This window comes from Carcharhinus amblyrhynchos, chromosome 18, assembly GCF_965287045.1.
Source record: "Carcharhinus amblyrhynchos chromosome 18, sCarAmb.v2.hapA, whole genome shotgun sequence".
In the NCBI taxonomy this organism is placed as follows: Eukaryota; Metazoa; Chordata; class Chondrichthyes; order Carcharhiniformes; family Carcharhinidae; genus Carcharhinus; species Carcharhinus amblyrhynchos.
In genome coordinates, this window is record NC_137341.1 from 20,376,989 (window position 1) to 20,399,499 (window position 22,511).

Below are 22,511 nucleotides of genomic sequence, written 5' to 3' on the forward strand. Positions count from 1 at the left end.
GCACAAGGGTAATGTTCCAGTACTTTATTTACCCAGTTGAAATTTTTTATGCGTGAGCCTGAATACGGGCTCCAAAATGGGGAAATTTCTAAATACGTGTTAAATTCAAGAAATTGAAAAGAAGCCAGTCCCTGGGTCTCCATGCTGCTGGTGGAACCCAGTCCACCAACAGACGATGAAATAAAAGACAGAATAATGAATGGAGTTGTTCTCTGCTATTGGTTATAATTTGGTTTCCCTACCTGGAAAGAACTTAAAAGTGATCAGGGTAATTAGAAGTAGTTTTGAGCAATTATAACAACAGATTTGAATTCTTTGGCCTTGTTATGAGAACCTCTTCTCCCTGATCCTATGATCTGTGGGCCCCCCTCTCCTCCTCTTTGACCCTCCAACCTGCAATCTCTCCTGATACATGAACAAGGAACAGGAGTAAGCCATTAGCTCCTGGAGCCTGCTCTGCCATTTAATAGATCATGGCTGCTCTGATAGTAATCCCAAATCTGCATCCTGTCCATTACCCCTTGCTTATCAAGAATCTAGCCACATCTGCCTTCAAAATATTTAAGGACGCTGCTTCCACCATTTTTCAGGAAAAGAGCACAACAATTCATAGTGCTCTGAGACAAAATATTTTCCCTTATCTGTTTTAAATGGGCTGTTATATTTCTAAACAGAGACTCCCGGTTTTAGATTATCTCGCAAGAAGAAACATCTTCCCTACAACAACTGTCATGACCTCGCAGGATCTTGTACGTTTCAATTAAGTTGCCCCTTAATCTTCTAAATTCAAGTGGGTAGAAGCCTAGCCTGTCCAACCTTAAGACTGCCCACCCATTTGGCAAGCCTTCTCTGAACTGCTTCCAATGTATTTACATCCCTACATAGAAACTAGAAGCAGGAGTAGGCCATTTGGACTTACTTAAAATAAAAGGTGACCAATACTGTGTACAGTACTCCAAATACAGTCTCCCCAACTTTCCCTTCCTCTGCATCCTGCGGCCTCTACCACCACCTCCCCAACCCACAACCATCTCTACCCATGCATTTCTACCCCCGCTGCCCCAACCACTGGCCTCTCCACTCCACATGTAATTAATTTTCCATTCAACATGAAATATTAAAGCTACTTTTCTCAGTACAGAACATGCAAACAATGTGAAATAATGGAACACGCGTGGTAGCACCTCTGACTCTATCAGGGATTTGAAAAGATGATAAAGATCACACCAGTTAATAAATGATCCCACTTAGGTACTGTATTGTATATTCCTTCTGCCAAGTTACTCATATACAAGATTTTACTTTCTCTGCTTTATACACAAAAGAACCATAAAGTTTTACTGCAACCGTTTAATTCTTACCCTTCTTCAGTTTCATTAATAATATCACAGATTTCCATATTTAGAGTCCAGTCTTCTGTCTGTAGGGATCCATCTGTGGCTCGTTCTGTTAACAAAGAATAACAAAACACAGGATGTGCATGTTACACATGGAATAAGACCAAATATCCGAAATTTTGTTTGTCTTAAAGTTGTCTGTGCTCAAAAAAAAATCAACATCAGCCTAATAAGCGAAATTGAAGAGAGAAGATTTTGATTTGAAAGAACAGTTTGGATGTATACACTGGTTACACTGCAAAACAGATATGAAATACTTCAAATTAAACTCACATCTTGTTAATGCAACTCAAACCAGCCATTACCAGTGCACTGTGTCAAGGAGACTAAACAGATTGGGCAGTCCATGACATAATAGGCCTGTTGAGAAAAGGCTAAAAAAAAAACTTTCCCTTTCTCATCATCCCATTTTCTCATCTTCTTGACTCTGCTGTTCTAGAATAGGTGTTCCTAAATTCTAGTAAACATACACCCAACATTTCTGCGGGGTAGACAAGATGGAATTTTCTAACAGTAGATTTAAAGTCTAACCATCTGGACGAGGCAACCATTACCTGAACTTAATTGGCTTTTTGCCTGGCAAAGTGCTGGTGATTTCCTCAGAGTGTGAGACCCTGGCTAGAGATGCAAGACAGTATTAAGTCTCACAATAGCAGGTTAAAGTCCAACAGGTTTATTTGGCAGCACAAGCTTTCAGAGCACAGCTCCTTCACCAGATGAATGAGGACTTGTGTTCACAAACAGGGCATATACAGACACAAACTCAATTTACAAGATAATGGTTGAAATGTGAGTGTGAGTGGAGAGAGGGTCAAGCACGAGTTAAAGAGGTGTGTATTGTCTCCAGCCAGGACATGCTGAGGTGACCGTCCTTGATGGAGATGCGTGTGTCCAAGAACGCAACTGATTCTGGAGAGTAGTTCATGGTGAGTCTGATGGTAGGATGGAACTTATTGATATCATCATATTGTTGTTTCAATGATTGTTCACCATGAATCCAAAAGGAAGAAAATGTCATTGATGTATCTAGTGTATAGCATTGGTTGAAGATCCTGTGCGATGAAGAGGTTTTGTTTGAACCTGTGCATGAAGATGTTGGCATATTGAGGTGAGAATTTGGTCCTCATGGATGTTCCATGTGTCTGGATGAAGAACTGGTTGTTGAAGGTGAAGACATTGTGGTCCAGGATTAAGCAGTTGTGTTGTAGAATTGCATCTGGAGATTGGCAGTTGTCGGCGTTGAGTACTGAGGTAGTTGCAGTAATGCCGTCATTGTGGAGGATGCTAGTGTAGAGTGCTGAGACATCCATTGTGACAAGGAGTGCTCCTGGTTGAACTGCTCCATGTGTGCTGAGTTTCTATAGGAAGTCCTTAGTGTAGCAATGGAAGTTGGGGGTTCTTTGTACAATAGGTTTCAGGATGCCCTTGACGTAGCCAGAGAGGTTCTCACCCAGGTCTCATTGTCTGATACGATGGGATGACCAGATGTGCTGGCCTTGTATGTCTTCGGGAGGCAGTATCAGACTCGCCGTGAACTACTCTCTGGAGGCAGTTGCATTCTTGGACAGAAGCATCCCCATCAAGGACGGTCACCTCAGCATGTCCTGGCTGGAGACAATATACACCTCTTTAACTTGTGCTCGGCCCTCTTTCCACTCACACTGTCTGTACCTTTAAGACTCGATTACCTGTAGACTCATATTCCAACCATTATCTTGTAAATTGAGTTTTTGTCTGTATATGACCTGTTTGTGAACACAAGTCCTCACTCACCCGATGAAGGAACAGTGCTCCAAAAGCTTGTGCTGCTAAATAAACCTGTTGGACTTTAACCTAGTGTTGAGAGACTTTTTACTGTGCTTACCCCAGTCCAATGCCGGCATCTCTACATCACAGAAATGGGTTTGCAGGGTCTGGCACAGAAGTAGTATCAACTGTTCCCAGCTGCAGATATTAACCAATGGCTCTGGGAGACTGCCATGCCTACTGACTGGTTCCTCCATCCTCCTGCAACCGATCCTGTGGTAAATCTCTATACACAGAAGCCTGGTTTTTCCAGGGTCCCATTGCTAATTGGTACAGGTAGCCTGCAAGGCATGATAGTTCCCAGTGCCATAATGCAAACTAGGAGAAATTTAGTAAGAAATTCAGGGATTTCATACTTGTTTAAAAATCTAACTTTTGATGTCACCAGAATAAGAAAATCTATACATCATGTAACATTCTCATTACTAAAATATACCCTTTTACATTTCATATGCGTGCATGACGATATCAACATTTAAAGGTGCATTGTCAGTTCAATCTATTAGTAAATTAATGACCCAAATATCAAATCAAAAGTTAACATGCAAAAGGCATCTTTAAACGAAGTGAAATGTCCCAAGGGATTTTACAATCAAAAACTGGCAAGGAAAGGAATACAACCCGGAGGGAGAGATTAGTCCAGGATGACGAAAATGTGGCCAAAAAGATCATTTAGAAGAGCGTGGCTAACTGTGTGTGAAATGCTGCAGATATGTCAAGGTGATAAAGAAAGGTTTACCTTTCTTACAGTCAGATAGGATGTCATTTACAACATTGGCCAGGACTGCTTAGGTATATTTCAGTTTGGTGAATGCTAGCTTTTCTTTAGTTTATTCAGCTAAATTTAGAGATATTTTAACATCAACATGAAATCAGTGAGAGGCTTGAATAAATGCATCAACGTCATTAAGGGATTAACCAAGACACAGAATTTTCTGTAGAATAAATGTGGATGGAATTAATTTTGCATTCTTTTTTTCCTTCTCATCTTCAGAAGGCACAGGCTTTTAATGGGGTACAGTTCCAGGAGAAAACACATATTTCTGTAACTCATTTGAGAAGCAATATTTCATGTCAGACCTAAACAACAGCTTACAGTAGGGCACCATTTTTTAAATTTATTTATTAGTGTTCACAAGTAGGCTCACATTAATACTGCAATGAAGTTACTGTGAAAATTCCCTAGTCACCACACTCTGGCACCTGTTCAGATACATGGAGGGAAAATTTAGCATAGCCAATACACCTAATCAGAAAGCCTTTCAGACAGTGGGAGGAAACCAGAGGTCCCAGAGGAAACCCACGTAGACTCAGAGAGACTCAGGCTCCACACAGACAGTCACCCAAGTGGGGAATCGAACCCAGATCCCTGGCTCTATGTGAGACAGCAGTGTTAACCACTGTGCCACTGTGCTTGAACCTTCAATTCTATTCACACATGTGTACTTTTCACCATAGGATATCTGATCATGATCAGCAGTGATCAGTTTTCCTCTCCTACCCAAAAGATGTTGCTATCAGTTAACACAAAGGAAAAAGTAACTTGAAATTCTTTAAAACTCTCTCATCAGCACTTGACAGTCAATTAATTACTTTAAATGTCACCAGTTTTGCAGATAACATGACAGTTAATTTCCATATTGCTAGGTCCTACACAGATATAATTAGGTATTTGACCAGTTACATTGTTTTGGTTATAGAATAAATATTGGCAGCACATCCTGTTTTTCAGTCATGGGACCTTTAATGATGTGGGCAGATGAGCTTAATGTCTCATCCAAAAGGTGGCACCTCTGACAACAGTAAACTTATTATTCCAATGAAGTGTTAAGCTAAGCGTGTTAATGTCAAAGAATGGAGCTTGAACCAACAACTTTATGGCTGAATGACTTGTCATCAACAGAACTGAATCAAATCTGGAATGCCTCTATTCTGTACCATCCAAATTCTGAAATTAAATACGTGGATTAGCTGTGATACAGGGTTAGCTACCCTTTAGCACCTTCTCATATTGGTGTAACGAGACATATTGCACTGCTTGGCACAATAATATATGACTCCGTATACACAGATTGCATGCCTTTAGTAATACAACACCTGGACTCTGGAGATCAAGTCTATGCCCTCAGAAGTCCTTGAATATTTAAAAATGCATGGTTGTAAATAGATTTGACAGAATTTCTTATAGCAGGTAGAGGTCATAAACCTCATATATAAATAGAAAGCACTTAACTGTTTGGAAGGATAGTGTCTGTATACATATGTAGAAGAACAAATCACGGTCAAAGAAACTGATATCTTTGAAGCTGTAATTCTCCTTCACAGCAGCACAATGATTAGCTCTGCTGCCTCACAGCTCCAGGAACCTGGGTTCAATTCCCAGCTTGGGTCACTGTCGTGCGGAGTCTGCATGTTCTCCCCATGTCTTTGTGGGTTTCGTCCAGCTGCTTCAGTTTCCTCTCACAGTCCAAAGGTGTGCAGGTTAGGTGCATTAGTGATACTAAATTGCTCTTAATGGACTGAGATGCACAGGTTAGCAGGATTAGCGAGGTAAATATGTGGGATTATGGAGATAGGGCCTAGGTGGGATTGTTGTCGGTGCAGACTCAATGGGCCGAATGGCCTCCTTCAGCACTGTAGGGATTCTATGATTTCTGGTGTAACAGAAATCTAGAAGAAATAGTGTCCTGTAGATTGTTTATTTACTATAAGCACACTGAAAGCAATTTTAAAATTGAGTTCAGGTTTGCAATGTTGCAAAGTGTTTTCAACAAAATTTGAACTGAGTTGGTCTTGAATATGCTATCAAATAAACCCCTCATCTCTCTCGGAAAGGTTGTTAATGAAATGGAAAATCTAGGTCATATGAAACATTAGATTAGTTCCAATGCATTGAAAAATTAATCATGCTTATTGTTGAAATATCCTTGTTCCAAAAGTTTTTTCAGTTATCATGTCATTTCATGCACCATCCCTGACTATGGGGTAGGCTACCAATCTGTTTCCTCACATTCAGCAATTGCACTTACAAACAGACCACCAATACTCCCAAGTCCACTAGCAAAACAAGAAAACGGAATAAATGAACACAATGGTTTAAAGAAAACATATTTTTACCAATACTACTATGGGATACAATGAGGACTGTGTGTGTGATTAAGTTTAATTAAACTGAAGAAAAAAAATCAGACTAAAAGGCCTAGGTGCGAAGGCAAGCATTTGAAGTGCAGATGAGCAAAGCTCAGATGGGACACAAGTAAGCAACCTTGATGGGAGATAGAGGATTTGTTTGTGTTCACTTGTTGAAATTCAATGTCAAATAAAATGAAGGTTTAACTGGCAAAAATGATAAATGAATAAAGCAAAGTTATTTTACTGGCAAGTGGTGGCCACAAAGACAGCATGAAAGATGTTTATATTCTTGGAAAGCTAACTTACGAAGAAAGTAAAGAACAATGGGTTTAACGGTAAAAGAGAAAAACATATTTAAGGAAAGACTGAAAGTGGTATGTAAGAGGTGGCCATGTGATATCTTGAAGAATGTACTGTGCTGGGACAGTAAAGTAAGCATCCTCCAGTCCCAGGTCTCTTTGTTCTAGTATTCCAGAAAGCAAGGTTTTGTTACAACCCTTGGACTTCCATTGGCAAGGGAGAGAGAAGCTCTGAAATACCTCCCTCCCCTGTATAGCAACTGTGGGTACCTTGCAGTATTACTGGAATTTGTATATTAAGACAGAGGAGCAGGAGTAGGCCATCTGGCCCACCAAGTCTGCTCCGCCATTCAATGAGATCATGACTGATTTATGATAATCCTCAACTCCACTTTCCCGCCTGATCCCCACCACCTTTGATTTCCCTTACTGATAGACAAATCTGTCCATCTCAGCCTTGAACATACTCAATGTCCCTGCCTCTACGGCCCTCTGTGGTAAAGAATTCCACAGATTCACTACCCTTCAAGAGAAGGGATTCCTCCTCATCACTTACTCTAAGATTATGCCATCCTGTCCAAGACTCTCTCATAAGGGCAAACAACCTCTCGACATCTAACATGCCAAGCCTCCAGGAATCCTGTATGTCTCAACAGGGTTGCCTCTCATTCTTCCAATGAATACAGGCCCAACCTACTCAAACTCTTCTCACAAGAAGAGTTGGTGATTGTAAAATTGTCTGTTTAAAGTACAGAAAAAGCACTACCTTTTTGAGTTTAAGAGATGCAGGTGCATATGCAGTGCACTGACTGTTACATTGTATCAAAGGCCTAACAGTAGTGTTGCCAAAACAACAGGCTGTTTTTGAATTTTAGCCAGTCAATTTAAGTTAGGGACTTGGATAACAGCAGCCTATTAGATTTAAATTTGATGTTTTGGTGACCTGAGAACTAATCCTATTGTGGGGATGTTGATGTGTCATCAGGGGTATAAAAGACAGCTCGCAGGTCAAGAGGAGACACAGCAACTGCTCTCTGCCACAGCTAATAGTTTTAGTTCAAAGCCTCATCTGAATAGCAAAGGTACCAAAAGACAACAGAGATTCCAGACAGAAGAAAGACAGAAGGTTCCAGAAGATGACAAACCTGATTAAAATTCTGAGAGTGACTGAAAATTCTATTTTCAGGAGGGGGATGGAGAATGGGATCAAAGTTTGAGGAAAAAGCAGGATTAGGCTATTGAGTTGGATGATCAGCCATGATCGTAATGAATGGCAGAGCAGGCTCGATGGGCCAAATGGCCTCCTCCTGCTCCTATGTTTCTAACAGCTTTCCATTAGAATAGTGTTTTATTTGGTTTGTTAATAGTTTGTTAACCTGTTCACTGTTGGTTAGATAAGTAAAGTGTTACTTGTTGATTTTAAAGAGAGAGTCTCAGGTAGTTATTTTTGATTTAACCACAAGAGTTGCTGAAGAGCAGACTGTACTACCTCTCTCACACTTTTAATAAGATTATGAAGCAAGGTACTCCTCTTTGAGTGGTTAAGTGTTAGTTCTCAGACAGGGGATCAACCTCTGCTTCATAACAATATCCAGGATGAACTTAGTGAACCTACCTCCAATGCCAGTATATCTTTGCTTAGTTAAGGGGACCAACATTGTTCACAGTATTCCAGGCATGGTCTAACTAGTGCCTTGTATAATAAAATAAAAGCGAAATACTGCAGATGCTGGAATCTAAAACAAAAACAGAAAATGCTGGAAAATCTCAGCAAGTCCGATAGCATCTGTGGGAAAAGAATAGAGCCAACATTTTGAATCTAGATGACCCTTGATCAAGAGCTGAGATCAGAGAATCAGTGGAGATTTATATTATGAGGGTAGGGGTTGTGGAATGAGACAAAGGGAATGTAAATGAGGATACAGAGGGCTGAGGTGGTGTTAAAAGTGTCCATTAAGTGATCGGAATGCATGAATGGGAGAACAGAGGTGCCCCCCCCCCCCCCCCACCTTCAGGGCAACTGCCACATTTCTCTCTGCATCTCTTTTCTGCCATTCATGCATTCTGATCACTTAATGGACAACTTTTAGCTCCTTCTGTATTCTCATTTACATTCCGTTTGTCTCATTCCATCGATCCATCCATCAACTCCACCCCCCCCGCCCAAAGAGTATAAACCGCCACTCATTCTCTTTGCTCACAGCTGACGAAGGGTCATCCAGACTCAAAATGAAATTAAAAAAAAGTTCCCTCGATTCTATAATGGTCCGGAGAGGATTTCCCAAACTTTTCCAGCCATGGAACCTCTTCGACCTCCAAACAACATTGACAGAAGCCCTCAGAAATATTCTTATGTTGAAGTGTTGAACCACAAAGAATTATCACACAATAGGTCAAACATACTAAAACAAAATATTTTCTATTTCTTAAATACATTTATTAAAATTAAAAAGTTCTCTTATTCAACAATACTTAAGTTTTACCTTTTTGTTAATTTTAATGGGAGGAGTGATGCTGACCCTACAATTGAATAGGCTTGCAAATTTAATTAACATTAGGAGTGCTGCTGGAGAACTGTATTCTCATAACACACACGCACACACACCTCTCTCTCGCTCACAGTCACGTGTGTGTACTCCAAACACACTCTGCTCTCTCTTGTTCAGTCACACACGTGTGTGCCCCCTCTCTCTCGCTCACAGTCATACATATGCACTGTAAGCACATACACACATTCCCCCCTCTCTCGGTCACTGCTGTGCACACTTCACACATGCCCATAACGGAGTTCAAGAATAAGAATAGTCTTCCTACAATTGAGTAGAACTTTGGTGAGGCCACACCTGAAGTGCTGTGCATGCCTTTGGTCTCCATAATTTAAGGATATCCTTGTAAGGAGACATTGCAGTGAAGATTTACTAGGGGCAAGAGGTTGCCTTATGATGGGAGACTGAGCAAATTGGGCCTATAAAACCTGGAGTTTAGAAGAATGAGAGCTAATGTCGCTGATTTTGGTCTTGGGGAAATCACAGGATATGAGGAGTAGGACAGGAAAGTGGAGTTAAGGCTGATGATCAGCCATTATTGTACTGAATGACAGCACAGGCTCAAGGGGCCAAACAGTTTACTCCTGCTCCTGTCTCTTAAATTCTTGTATGTTAGCGGTCCATTTACCGCTAAACATTACAACCAAACAAAAGTTTTCCCTCGCCTGAAATTCATAAAATCTAACTGGAGTGACTGAATACTAAGCAAGGGTGAAAAAAAAAAATTTCTTACCCATCTCTATCCCAGGAGGTGGATGCGATCTCCAGCAATCCAACTGTAACAATTAACTAATTAATCGTAGACTTTCTGGTCTGTACAGCTTAGTATCACATTATACAATTACCACTAGCCATTTGTTAGGCTCTTCAAATCAAATTACTGTATATCAAAAATCAGTTCAACATGAAGGATGAGATGATTTACTGTTGTACAAGTGGTATACTACAGCACTGCCTCTCCTGCTACTGATTTTACACTAATGTTGATATGATGAGGGGACAGCCATGACTGAGCGTGAATAAAAATTACATAAAAAGTATAATACCTTGACAGCCATGTTTTGTGCCAATGAAAATTATGCTTTGTAGCATACTACTACGTCTGAGGAATTTCTGATCTAATCAAATGAAGCCCATCAGAACAAAAAGTTTTATTATGGCTGAAAAGAATAGCTTCTAATTTTTGCTACTGCAGCTCTAGTATCAACCTACAAACCAATTGTAAAATTGCAACAGTAGCATATATTCATTAGAATAAACCTAATTTCTGGATCCATGTTGTCACGAGGCTTTGCTCCTTTGTGATTTTTCAGCTTTCAACTGACGAGGAATTTTGCAATTTAAAATGAGACAAAATAAACACTTAAAAATGCAAGGTCACCTTCTGAGGTAAAGGTGGAAAGCAAACAAAATTACCGTTGGGATGTGAGAAGAGACACATTTTCTACAATTCAGCAACCCATCGAAATTCGTCACTAAGAGAGACTAATATGTAATAACTGGATATTGAAACAATGACTGAGATGTCAAGTCCATTCAAAAGTCCTTGGAATATATAATGGGTGAAGTATTTCAGGGCAAGACTGCTAGCCACTGCAAAGCATTTGCAGGAACATTTTCAGCAGAGAAAATAATTGGAGGGCTGCTACTCTCTCTCTTTCTCTTTGAGCAAGTGTATTACCTGATTTGGAATCCAACTTTACTAGAAATCTACTAGCAAACCCAGGTCTTGTAATAATTGCAACATTTTCGACATCTGACTGCATCCATGAAACCAGCTAATCCAAATCTGCTGTGATATTTAAATCTATGGCTTGAAAAGAGGGCACTCTTTAAATTCAATTCTTAACTTCCCACATTTCTGACACCAAAGTGTGTGAGATGTTACATTTTTATTACTTATTCCTCTCAGGTTTGACAGTTAGTAAATTTGCTAATTCAGATAAAATTTGAGCAAAAAGAAACCAGCTTAAACATTAAATACATTTAAAAAAGATACTTAAGCCTTTGTTGTATCATGTGAGTGTATCTTTAAGAAAGGTTTAATTTAAATCATGCAGTTCACAGCTTCAGTGATGTCATAAGGGGATGGAGCTAAGCTGTGGCAGTCAGATGATAAGAGTTTTTTTCCTTTGGGCTTTCAGTTTTGTCCTGGAAAGTGTGTTGGAAGCAGTTTAGCAGCAAGCTAAAAAAACAATCTCTCTCCTCTTTGGTTCTGAAATTATCAGTTTGCTGAAGGAGAAGCTTATTGTCTTCCTGCCTTAAAGAAGTGTTTTGGAAAATAGATTAAACTACAATCTCTTCTGAGTTTCTTCACAAGGAATTTTCAGCATTCAACCTCGGAGGCTGGATTCCTGTAACAAGTGGACATTAACCTATGCAGTATTGTGCTTATTTGGAGGGTTTTGTGTATTGGATGTTGGCTTTGGTCAGAACACAAATATTCCTTAAGTTATACATTATTGTGATTGTTGTGTTTCTTGTTTCTAATTGTTAGAAGTCCTTGCTAATTGTCTTACTATACATTCAACAATATTCTTAATTAAACTTTTTTGATAAAAGCTCTGTGGATCATTTGAATCACATCCTGAAGTGAAACCTCATGCTCATCCTCGCCAAATTCAATGTAAAATGTTACAGGTCAGATGAGCTCCATAGATCACCTTGAAGTTTTCAACCTGACTTGTAACAGTTGTAACTAATCAACAAGGGTGAACAGACAGAAGTAATTCTCACACTCTTACCTGGTCATAAGTGTAAGAATGTGATGATACTGTGTCTTTAAGAAATGTAGTTGTCATGTTTCCTGAAGGCAATCTTAAGATTCAATTGTTTAAATTGTGTCAATATGTCTGAAAATGGTGGTCCACTTGTTGAGCGTGCAAAAGAATAATTGCTCTTAAGTACTGGGATGTTTGTTTTAATCTGAGTTAATGCGGTTTTGTTTTTTGGGTTGTCCCCTGGGATTTCACAGTAAAGTTTAATTAGGCTGCTTGACAAGACAGGAAGTAGACACGGTTTTAAATTAAATAGTGGAGGTAAGTGACCAAATCTGAGAAGATGTGGTAAATCAAAGAGTAAAAATCAGGCAAAGGAGAAAGATATTCGGGGAAACAAAAAACAGAACACTACAGGAAGGAGACAATACAAATCTAACAGTGAACTAACAAATGAAACTAGAGTTATAAAAAGAATCAAAGGATAAAGCTAAAATTTTGGTATCTGAATGCACATAGCACACATATAAACAGATAAGTACAAATTGATAGCCATTACAGAGACATGGCTGCAGGAGGACATGGAGTGAGACCTGAATATTGAAAAGTAGTTTTAAGAAGACAGGAAGTGAGGAAAAGATGGAGGGGTGGCTCTGTTAGTTAATTATGGTCTTAGCACAATATAGAGAATGCCTATGTTCGGGAAACCAGGACACAAATTAAATTTAGAAACAATTGGCTAGAGAAGAGAAATGGTATTGGCAAAAAGCCACTTGTGAAAGTCATGTGCAGCCCCCCCCCCCCCCCCCTCAATAACCACATGGTAGATAGGAGCATAAAGGGAGATAAATTAAAGTTTGTCAGAAAGGCAAGATGATAATCATGAGATTTTAATTCACATATAAACATAGAAATTAGAAGCAGGTGTAGGCTATTTGGCCCTTTTGAGCCAGCTCCGCTATTCACCTTGATCATGGCTGATCATTGAATTCAATATCCTGTTCCCCACTGCCTCCGATATAACTCTTGTGGCTCAAGGGATATCTAATTTCTTCTTGAAGTAAGACAATGTTTTGGCCTCAGCTACATTCTGTCATAGTGAATTCCACACATTCACCACCCTTTGGGTGAAGAAATTTCTCCTCACTTCAGTTCTAAAAGGTTTACCCCTTATCTTCAAACTATAACTCCTAGTTCTGGACTCCCCCACCACTGGAACATTCTTTCTTTTTAAGCCTGTTAGAATTTTATAAGTTTCCATAAGATTTGCTCTCACTGTTCTGAACTCCAGTGAATATAATTCTAAATGACTTAGCCTCTCCTCATATAACAGACCTGCCATCCCACGAATCAACCTGGTATACCTGTGCTGTACTCCCTCTTTAGCAAGGTCATCCATCTTCAGATAACGACACCAAAACTGCATACAATGCTCCAGGTGCGGCCTCACTAATGCCCTTTACAATTGTGTCCCGTTCCCTATACGCAAATCCTCAACATACCATTTGCCTTCTTTACTGCCTGCTGTACCTGCACGCTTACTTTCAGTGACTGATGCACAAGGACACCAAGGTCTCATTGAGTATCCATTTCTCTCAATTTACACTCACTCTAGTAATAATCTGTCTACCTATTATTGCTACCAAAGTGGATAACCTCACATTTATCCACATTATACTGCATCTGCCATGCAGATACCCACACACTCAACCTGCTTAAATCACAATGAAACATCTCTGTATCTTCCTCACAGCTCACCCTCCCACCCAACTTTGCATCATATACAAATCTGGAGATAATACATTCAGTTCCCTCTTGTAAATCATTAAAGACAATGTGAACAGTTGGGGTCCTAGCACAGATCCCTGCAGAACCCTATTAGTCATAAGAACATAAGAAATAGGAGGAGTAAGCCATCTAGCCCTTCGAACCTGCCCCGCCATTCAATAAGATCATGGCTGATCTGTCTTGACTCAGTTCCACATTCCCACCCTCTCCCCATAACCCTTAATCCCCTTGCTTATCAAAAACCCATCAACCCGCGTCTTAAAAATATTTAGCGAGGCAGCCTCCACCACTTCAACGGGCAGAGAATTCCAGAGATTCACCACCCTTTGAGTGAAGAAGTTCCTCCTCAACTCCGTTCTAAACCGCCCCCTCCTTTATCTTGAGGCTGTGCCCCCTAGTCCTACTGTCCTTTCTGAGTGGGAAGAGTCTCTCCACCTCTATCCTATCCATCCCATTCATCATCTTATATGTCTCAGTGAGATCTCCCCTCATTCTTCTAAACTCTAACGAGTACAAGCCTAGTTTATTCAGCCTCTCCTCATAGCTCAACCCCGGCATCAGCCTAGTAAACCTCCTCTGCACTCCCTCCAAGGACAAAATATCCTTGCGTAAGTGCGGCGACCAAAACTGCACACAGTACTCCAGCTGCGGCCTCACCAGTGCCCTATACAGCTGCAGCAAGTCCTCCCTACTTTTATATTCAATCCCCCTCGCTATGAAGGCCAGCATCCCATGAGCCTTCCTGACCACCTGCTGCACCTGCAGGCTGGGTTTTTGTGACTCATGCACAAGGACCCCAAGGTCCCTCCGCACCGTCGCCTGCTGCAGTTTTTCGCCACGTAAGTAATAGTCCTTCCTACCATTATTCCTACCAAAGTGGACCACCTCGCACTTGCCAACATTAAATTCCATTTGCCAGTTCCTGGCCCATTCGCCCAGCCTATCTAGATCCTTCTGCAGACTCTCCACACCCTCCACGCAATTTGCCGTTCCACCAATCTTGGTGTCATCAGCAAATTTCGACACCATACGCTCGGTTCCCTCCTCCAGATCATCTATATAAATGGTAAAAAGCTGAGGCCCCAGCACCGACCCCTAGGGCACTCCACTAGTCACCAACCGCCAATCCAAATAGCACCCACTGACCCCCACTCTCTGCCTCCTATTTGACAGCCAATCCTCTATCCACGCTAACACCCTACCCCCAACTCCATGCCCCCTTACCTTCTGCAATAACCTCGTGAGGTACCTTGTCAAACGCCTTCTGAAAATCTAGAAAGATTAGCCACTGTCTGCCAATCAGAAAAAGACCCATTTATGCCAACTCCTTGCTTCCTATCTGCTAACCTGCTTTCTATCCAATGTCAAGATATTACCTGCAATCCCATGTGCTTTAACTTTTAATAGTAGTCTGTTATGTGAGACCTTGTTGAAAGCCTTCTAAAAGTCTAAACAAATCACATCCATCGGTTCTCCTCAATCAACACTACAAGTTACGTCCTCAAAAAATTCCAGTAGGTTCATCAAGCATGATTTCCCTTTTGCAAATCCATGTTGACTTTGTCTGAGTATACCACTGCCTTCCAAATGCCGAGTTGTGAAATCTATACTTCCTCAGGACTGATGTTAGGCTCACTGGTCTACAGTTCTCTGTTTTCTCTCTCCCTCCCTTTCTGAATAGCATGCTTACATTAGCTAGCCTCCAGAGTCCAAAGAATTTTGGAAAATAACCATCAATGGATCTACTATTTCTGGGGCCACTTCTTAAGTACCATCACAACAGTCTTCACTATAGAAGTAACATCCCAGAAGCAGCTATAAAAAAGGAAATGGAAGAGAGGGAGGAACTCAGGAAAATTACAGTCAGAGAACTGGTGCTAAGCAAATAGTTGGAGCTGTGGTCTGGCAGGATTCTGCATCCTTGTAAATTTCACTCATACATCTTAAAAGAAGTGTCCAGTAAGATAACTGATGCATTGATTTTAATTTGCAAAACTTCCTAGATTCAGGGAAAGTTCCATTAGATTGAAGACAGCAAATAAAACTCCATTACTCAAAAAGGGAGACAGAAAGCAGGACACTACAGATCAGTTGGTTTAACATCTGACATAGGGAAAATGTTAGAAGCTGTTAAAGTTATCGGAGAGCACTTGGATAAGCTCAACATAATTAGGAGGAGTCAACATGGTTTTGTGAAAGGGAAATCATGTTTAATCAATTTATTGGAGTTCTTTGAAGAAGTAACATATGTATTGGATAAAGCAGAAGCAAGGCATGTGCTGTACTTAGATTTTCAGAAGGCATTTGCCACAACAAAGGTTAGCACAGAAAATAAAAGCTCATTTTATAGGGGGCAACATATTGGCATCGATAGAAGATTACCTGGCTAACAGAAAGCAGAGAATAGGCATAAATAGATCTTTTTTCAGGTTGGAAAGATGAAATGAGTGGTGTACCACAGGGAGAAGTGCTGGGACCTCAATTGTTTACAATTTATATACTTGAATAAGTGATTGACTGAAAGGATGGTTGCCAAATTTGCTGATGACAGAAAAAATATGTAGGAAAGTAAATCGTGAAGTAAGTTATGGCGGCACAGTGCATAATGGTTAACACTGCTGCCTCAAATGCCAGAGACACTGGTTCAATTCTGGCCTTGGGTGACCGTCTGTGTGCAGTTTGCATGTTCTTCCTGTGTCTGCATGGGTTTCCTCCAGGTTCTCCCAAGACCCAAGATGTGAAGGTTAGGTGGATTGGCCATGATAAATTGCCCTTTAATATCCAAAGATGAGTAAGTGAGGTGGATTAGCCAGGGTAAATGTACAGGATTTCAGGTAAAGGGTGGAAGGCAGGTTCTGGATAAGACACTCTTTTGGAGAGTCGGTGCAGATTCAATGGGCTGAATAACCTTCTACTGCACTGTCGGGATTCTATGATGATTCTAAGTGGACATAAGGAAACTACAAAAACATATAGATAGGTTAAATGAGTGGGCAAGAATCTGGCAAATGGAGTATAATGTGGGAGATGTGAAGCTGTCCATTTTGACAGGAAGAATTTAAAAAAGAACCCAACTGTCTAATTGGAAGAGATTACAGAGCTCCGAGGTTCAGATGTATCTGGGTGTTCTAGTGCACGAATCGCAAAAGGTTAGTATGCAGGTACAGCAAGCAATTAGGAGAGCTAACAGAATGTTGTCATTTGTCGCAAGGGTAATTGAATATAAATGCTTCAGTTATGCAGGACACTGGTGAGACCACATTTAGAGTATTGGTCACCTTATTTATGGAAGGATGTAAATGTGTGGGAACCAGTTCAAAAAAGGTATACTCGACTAATAGCAGGAATGGGCAGGTTGTCTTATGAGAAAATGTTGAACAGGCTAGGCTTACATCCACTCAAGTTTAGAAGAGGAAGAGGCAACATGATTGAAACATACAAAATCCTGAAGGGATTGACAAGGTGGATATGGAGAAGGTGTTTTCCTTTCTGGGAGAACTAGGGGTCACTGCTCAAAAATAAGAGATTGCCCTTTCAAAACAGAGACGTGGCAATTTTCCTCTGAGCATCACGAGTTTTTGGAATTCAGTTCCTAAAGAAGTGGTGGAAGCAGTGTTTGAATATTTTTAAAGTAGAGTTTGATAGATTCTTGCTAAGCAAGAGGGTGCTAGATTATCGGGAATAGGTGGGATACAGATTTGAGATCACTGTCAGATCAGCCATGATCATACTAAATGGCACAACAGGCTTCAGGGACTAAATGGCCTCCTCCATCATGCAGACAGCCCTTCTCTAATATTAGCACAATGCTAAGTTATGCAGGGCTGAGCACACACAGCCAAGGAGGACACTCATCCAAGCCCATATTATGACAGGCCATCACTCCTGTCCTTTCATCTCAGTTGTTTTTTTAGGACACCAATGGGCTGCTCAATGAAGGCTATAGTTCAACCACTGTTACCATTGTGGTTTTGAGTTCCCAAGAAGAGTCATAAGCCAGGTATGCAGGGTATTGCTCTCATCTGAAATCAATCACCCTTTATTGTACAGAGAAAACAGGGGGGAAAAAGCACCATGGCGCACAACCTTCCCCTACTGTGGTGCATCACAGTTAGTCGTTCAGTTTCCAGCTCATAAACTCTGAGCCAAAGCTGCTCAAACTTCAAACATTCACTGCGGACTTGTTTACCCTGGCATTCTGGAGCTCCCAAATGCTGCTGCAACTCAACTGTCCTGCCATCCTTAATGTATTCTAATTAACTGTTTAATTGTTCTATTCCATTATATATTTTACTTAACCCTTAAGTTAAGGGTTACTTCCTCTAGTTTAGGGTATGTTGAGGACAGTAGAAATACTCATCAGGTCCTACTTACCAAGACCAGTGCTCTTCTTCCTATGAAAGGTAGAAAAGGAACGGAGCATCTCCTGCCCTCTTCAATGAACATCCTCAGTCACCAACTCCAACTTAAGCGCTCTGCTGCTGACCAAAGTAGCACTCCAGTACAGAGCGGAGAGGACACTGGTGACATTGAGGATAGTGAGAAAGTAAATATCTGTAGTGAGAACTGTTTAACAGCAGATCACTGGAGATAAATCTATGCTCATCTCCATTAACTCATGTCCAACCTCCTCTCTACTTTTTCCATCCCACACTCCAAAGTATCAAAATGACCAAAACTGTGTGCAGTTTTGGTTGCCGCAGTTGCGCAAGGATATTTTGGCCTTGGAGGGAGTGCAGAGGAGGTTCACTAGGCTGATACAGGAGATGAGGGGGTTGGAGTATGAAGAGAGGCTGAATAGACTGGGTCTGTACTCGTTGGAGTTTAGATGGATGAGGGGGGATCTTATAGAGACGTATAAGATAATGAAGGGGATGGATAGGGTAGAGGTAGACAGATTCTTCCCGCTCAGAAAGGATAGCAGGACTAGAAGGCACAGCCTCAAGATAAGGGGAGAGCAGTTTAGAACGGAGTTGAGGAGGAACTTCTTCACTCAAAGGGTGGTGAATCTCTGGAATTCTCTGCCCGTTGAAGTGGTGGAGGCTACCTCGCTAAATATATTTAAGACACGGGTAGATAGGTTTTTGGTAGGCAAGGGAATTAAGGGTTATGGGGAGAAAGCGGGAAAGTGGAACTGAGCCACTTCAGATCAGCCATGATCTTATTGAATGGCGGGGCAGGCTCGAAGGGCTAGATGGCCTACTCCTGCTCCTATTTCTTATGTTCTTATGAATGGGCTAGGCTTAGAGAGACGAGCAGGCAAGCAGCATCTCTCTCTCTGTTCTCCTCCTCCAGGAACTTATCAGAGGTTTGCAAAAGGCAAGAGGTGTTTTGTCCCCCCCCCCGTTTCTGGAGTTCTGTTTGAACACAGTAAAAAGTCTGACAACACCAGGTTTTAGTCCAACCTATTTATTTGATAATATACTCACTTTGAAGACAGTTCTGTTTGAAGACAGGTCTTTCTCTGGAGGCTATTCTCTGAGATTCAGAAGACAAGTATCTCTCTATATCTCTGACCAGAGGTATTAAAATTCTAGAGGACTGGCAACTCATGCAAGTCTGTGCATTTTTACTGATGGATTTTGAAGAGGAGTTTACCTCAGGGTTTTGCTTAGATTGAAACTAATAGGGATAGCTAGCAGCTAAGAATTATATCACATCATATTTAAATACTTCAATTGGTAAAAGTTACAGTAATTCTTTGTTATGATGAAACTTGTGAAAATCTTTTTAAATAAGAACTTCCCAGTGAGTCAACAGACTCACACCTGGAATGAAACTTCATAACATGGAGTTTCTAATCTGGTCTCTAACAAAAGGCATTAGAAAATTAAATGCAAGCTAGCATAATTTATAGATTTTACTTTAGGATTTAGTGTGCTTGACTATTTAATCTTAAAGGACATTTTTAATTAACATATGGGCAGGAAAGAAGCCATGTGGTGTTGTTAGCCATCTGCTACAAACTAATCTGATACAGTAGTAACAATCACCAACTGGCAACAGATGATTGCATTAGAAGTATCTTTGCCTTAAACTTAATACCAATTGGTTGCAATGTGTGTAATAAATCCGAACCAACTAAATTACCCCTTCCAAGATTAACCTATTAGCCATTTCTGACATGGATTAAGAAGCCAACAGTTGTCTTTAGGTAAAAAATGGGAATCATCTTGGTTGTGTACACCTTATGAAGGAAGAGGAGAAATTATTTTCAGTGCAGATTGTGATGTTTTGGAACAGCAATGCATTCCTATCGTCTTAGATCCTAGGAAGATGCAGTTTTTAAATTGAAGGCAGATGTGAAGACCTATTGGTGTGAAAGGTTGAGGTTGTTTTCCACTTCTGGATTGGTCAACCATATGAAGGTGTGAAAACTGTGGGGTTTTAAGTATATTTTACCTTTTGTTTCCTCTTACTAGTTTACATTTTAGTTCATTAAGTTGATTAGTCTTTGGTTGTTCCATTTTGCTTGTATTGAATAAACTGGTAGTATTTGCTAATTCAATGCTTTGTCTCATGTTTCTATCTATATCAAACTAAGTTTTTTTTAGTAATTTGGGATCCAGTAATTGGACTGCATGCAGTTAAATTAAAGCCAGTCTAAATTTTTACAAATACCCATTTTAACTGCAGTATTAAATTAAGCAACCAAGATCCTTTGAAATAAGTGGTGTCTAAAAATAAAGATGCAAAAACATCTTTGGGGGGATTAAGATTCCAAAGCTGTTAATTTTACACTTATTTTAATGTAAGCTATGTAAAATCCAAAAGATATAATAGCATCATGGCAGGTACAATCATTTAAACTGAATTCAGCCCGTGCACGGATCCATTATTTGTTGCCTTTTTTCCTATAAAAAACAGTGGGCAGATTTACAAGACCAAGTAATTTAGTGCTGACGTTAAGAATTTCTGGCCAGAGTTATTGTTTGCAACAACCTGCTATGCACAAATCGTCAGAATTGCTTCAGTAACAAAATTATGTACATTTACGACTGCCTTTATTTGGATCTGCCTGGTTATCATGCTGGTCAGACAGTATAGATTAGAATTAGAAGCAATTCAGATAGGATTTCACTCAAAAAGCATTTTGTCATTGGCATGATCAATTTGAAATACAGGACACTCCCAAATTCACTGCAGCAGAACTTCTTAATATTGCTAGAAATTTAATTTTAAACATCAACCTTCATTATCTGGCAACAACTTCAACCTTGTAGACTTCTCAATAAGGCCATTCACATGGCAGGTATGACAATTATGATTTGACAGCTTTGACAAAAGGTCACCTGGACTCAATGTCAGCTCTTTTCTCCTTACAGATGCTGCCAGACCTGAGAGTTTCCAGTATTTTCTCTTTTGGTTTCAGATTCCAACAGCCACAGTAATTTGCTTTTTATGATGATTATGAAACCAATATAGCAAGTTAAAGATGCAGTCAACTACAGAATTGACAAAGTAGCAAATCATCATCCAACAAAATTAAAAGCATTTAATTTCACTGTCACTAATGAGATCCATGTGTCTCACTACATACAAACTTATTGGGTGAGATTTGTTACACAATAGTATGGCACCAGTCTTAACTTTTTAAAGTACAGTCACCCTTGGAAATTAGCAATCTGCATATTCTAGAAAACTATATACAGTCACTGCCATTAGCATATGCCAAAGGACCAAAGTGGGACCAAAAAAACAAGCATTTTTGAACTTTCAGCTTGTCTATGTCCAATTAAAGTGGTTTCCATCATCACCAGCAGTGTGTATATTTGAGAAGGGTGGTGTTGCTATGAAGTTGCCAAAAAACTACACCTCTTATGTCTAGGTGCACAGCTTCACATCATTAATACTATTAAAATTAAATTTGTGGCCATTTACAGACCAACGTATTTTAAGAGAATTGAAGATTTGGATGTCAGATGCAGCACAATGTTGGCTTTCCCTTTTGAGCCAGAGGTCACTTGAGTACAAAATCCAGGTTATACATCAGGGAAGTACCAGTTTCTGGATGAAACGGGAAACAGTAATCTGTTATCCTTTGTCCTCTCAAGTGGACTTAAGATTCCATGGATCTTGTTCAAAGCAAAGCAGGACTGATTTCCCATTGTTCCATTCAATATTTATACCCCAACCAGTATCACAAACATCTGGTAATTATCTCAACTGGTGTTTGTGTGACCTTGCTGCTCATGGATTGATTCGTATTTCCTACATTAGCACAGCATTTTTTGGTGAATACTAAGATCGCAAAATGAACTATGTAAATACAAGTTAATTAACTTGTGGAGACAGGATCAAATACTTTGTACAAAACTTTCCTTTTGAGTCATGTGTTAAGCACAACTGTTCAATGTGAAGTAGCATATACTGAATGATGGATCAAATTTTGCTTAACCACCTTCAGGGAATATTTTTTCAATACGCTTTTGTACCTCAGTAAATATCAAATACTGTAGTCCATTTTGGTGTCCAGTGCCAATATCAAGCTTATGGGTCAACTACACAACCTCAATGGATTCAAGATCACAAAGGACTCCTCTGCAATGAAAAAACAACTTCACACTTTGACGATTATCTCGTCTACAAAACTCCATCAGTAGGAATTTCCCCATTTCTCACAATCGGCAACTTTAATGTCTCTAAAGATACTTGCCAGTTTAATGAGGATTCATGCTGAATATTGGGAGATCTTGTGCTTTAAGAAATTTTCATTTTGAGCAATATAATTTTTGTATATCGCTAAATAAATTGTTTGCTCTATATTTAACTAAGACAAATATAAATGACTTGTTGAAATTGTAGCCTTCAAGTTATTTTTGGTGG

At 40.1% G+C, this 22,511-nt stretch overlaps 1 protein-coding gene across 6 annotated transcripts in view; it reads right to left on the minus strand.

Annotated features, from left to right (window-relative positions):
* The window catches only part of tom1l2b (target of myb1 like 2 membrane trafficking protein b), a 79,970-nt gene that overhangs the window by 54,480 nt on the left and 2,979 nt on the right, over positions 1-22,511 (minus strand). For all 6 annotated transcript variants that reach the window (XM_080206487.1, XM_080206486.1, XM_080206484.1 and 3 more), the window contains exon 2: positions 1,362-1,446. In XM_080206487.1, the coding sequence (XP_080062613.1) occupies positions 1,362-1,446 (85 nt within the window). The remainder of the gene's footprint in view (positions 1-1,361; positions 1,447-22,511) is intronic.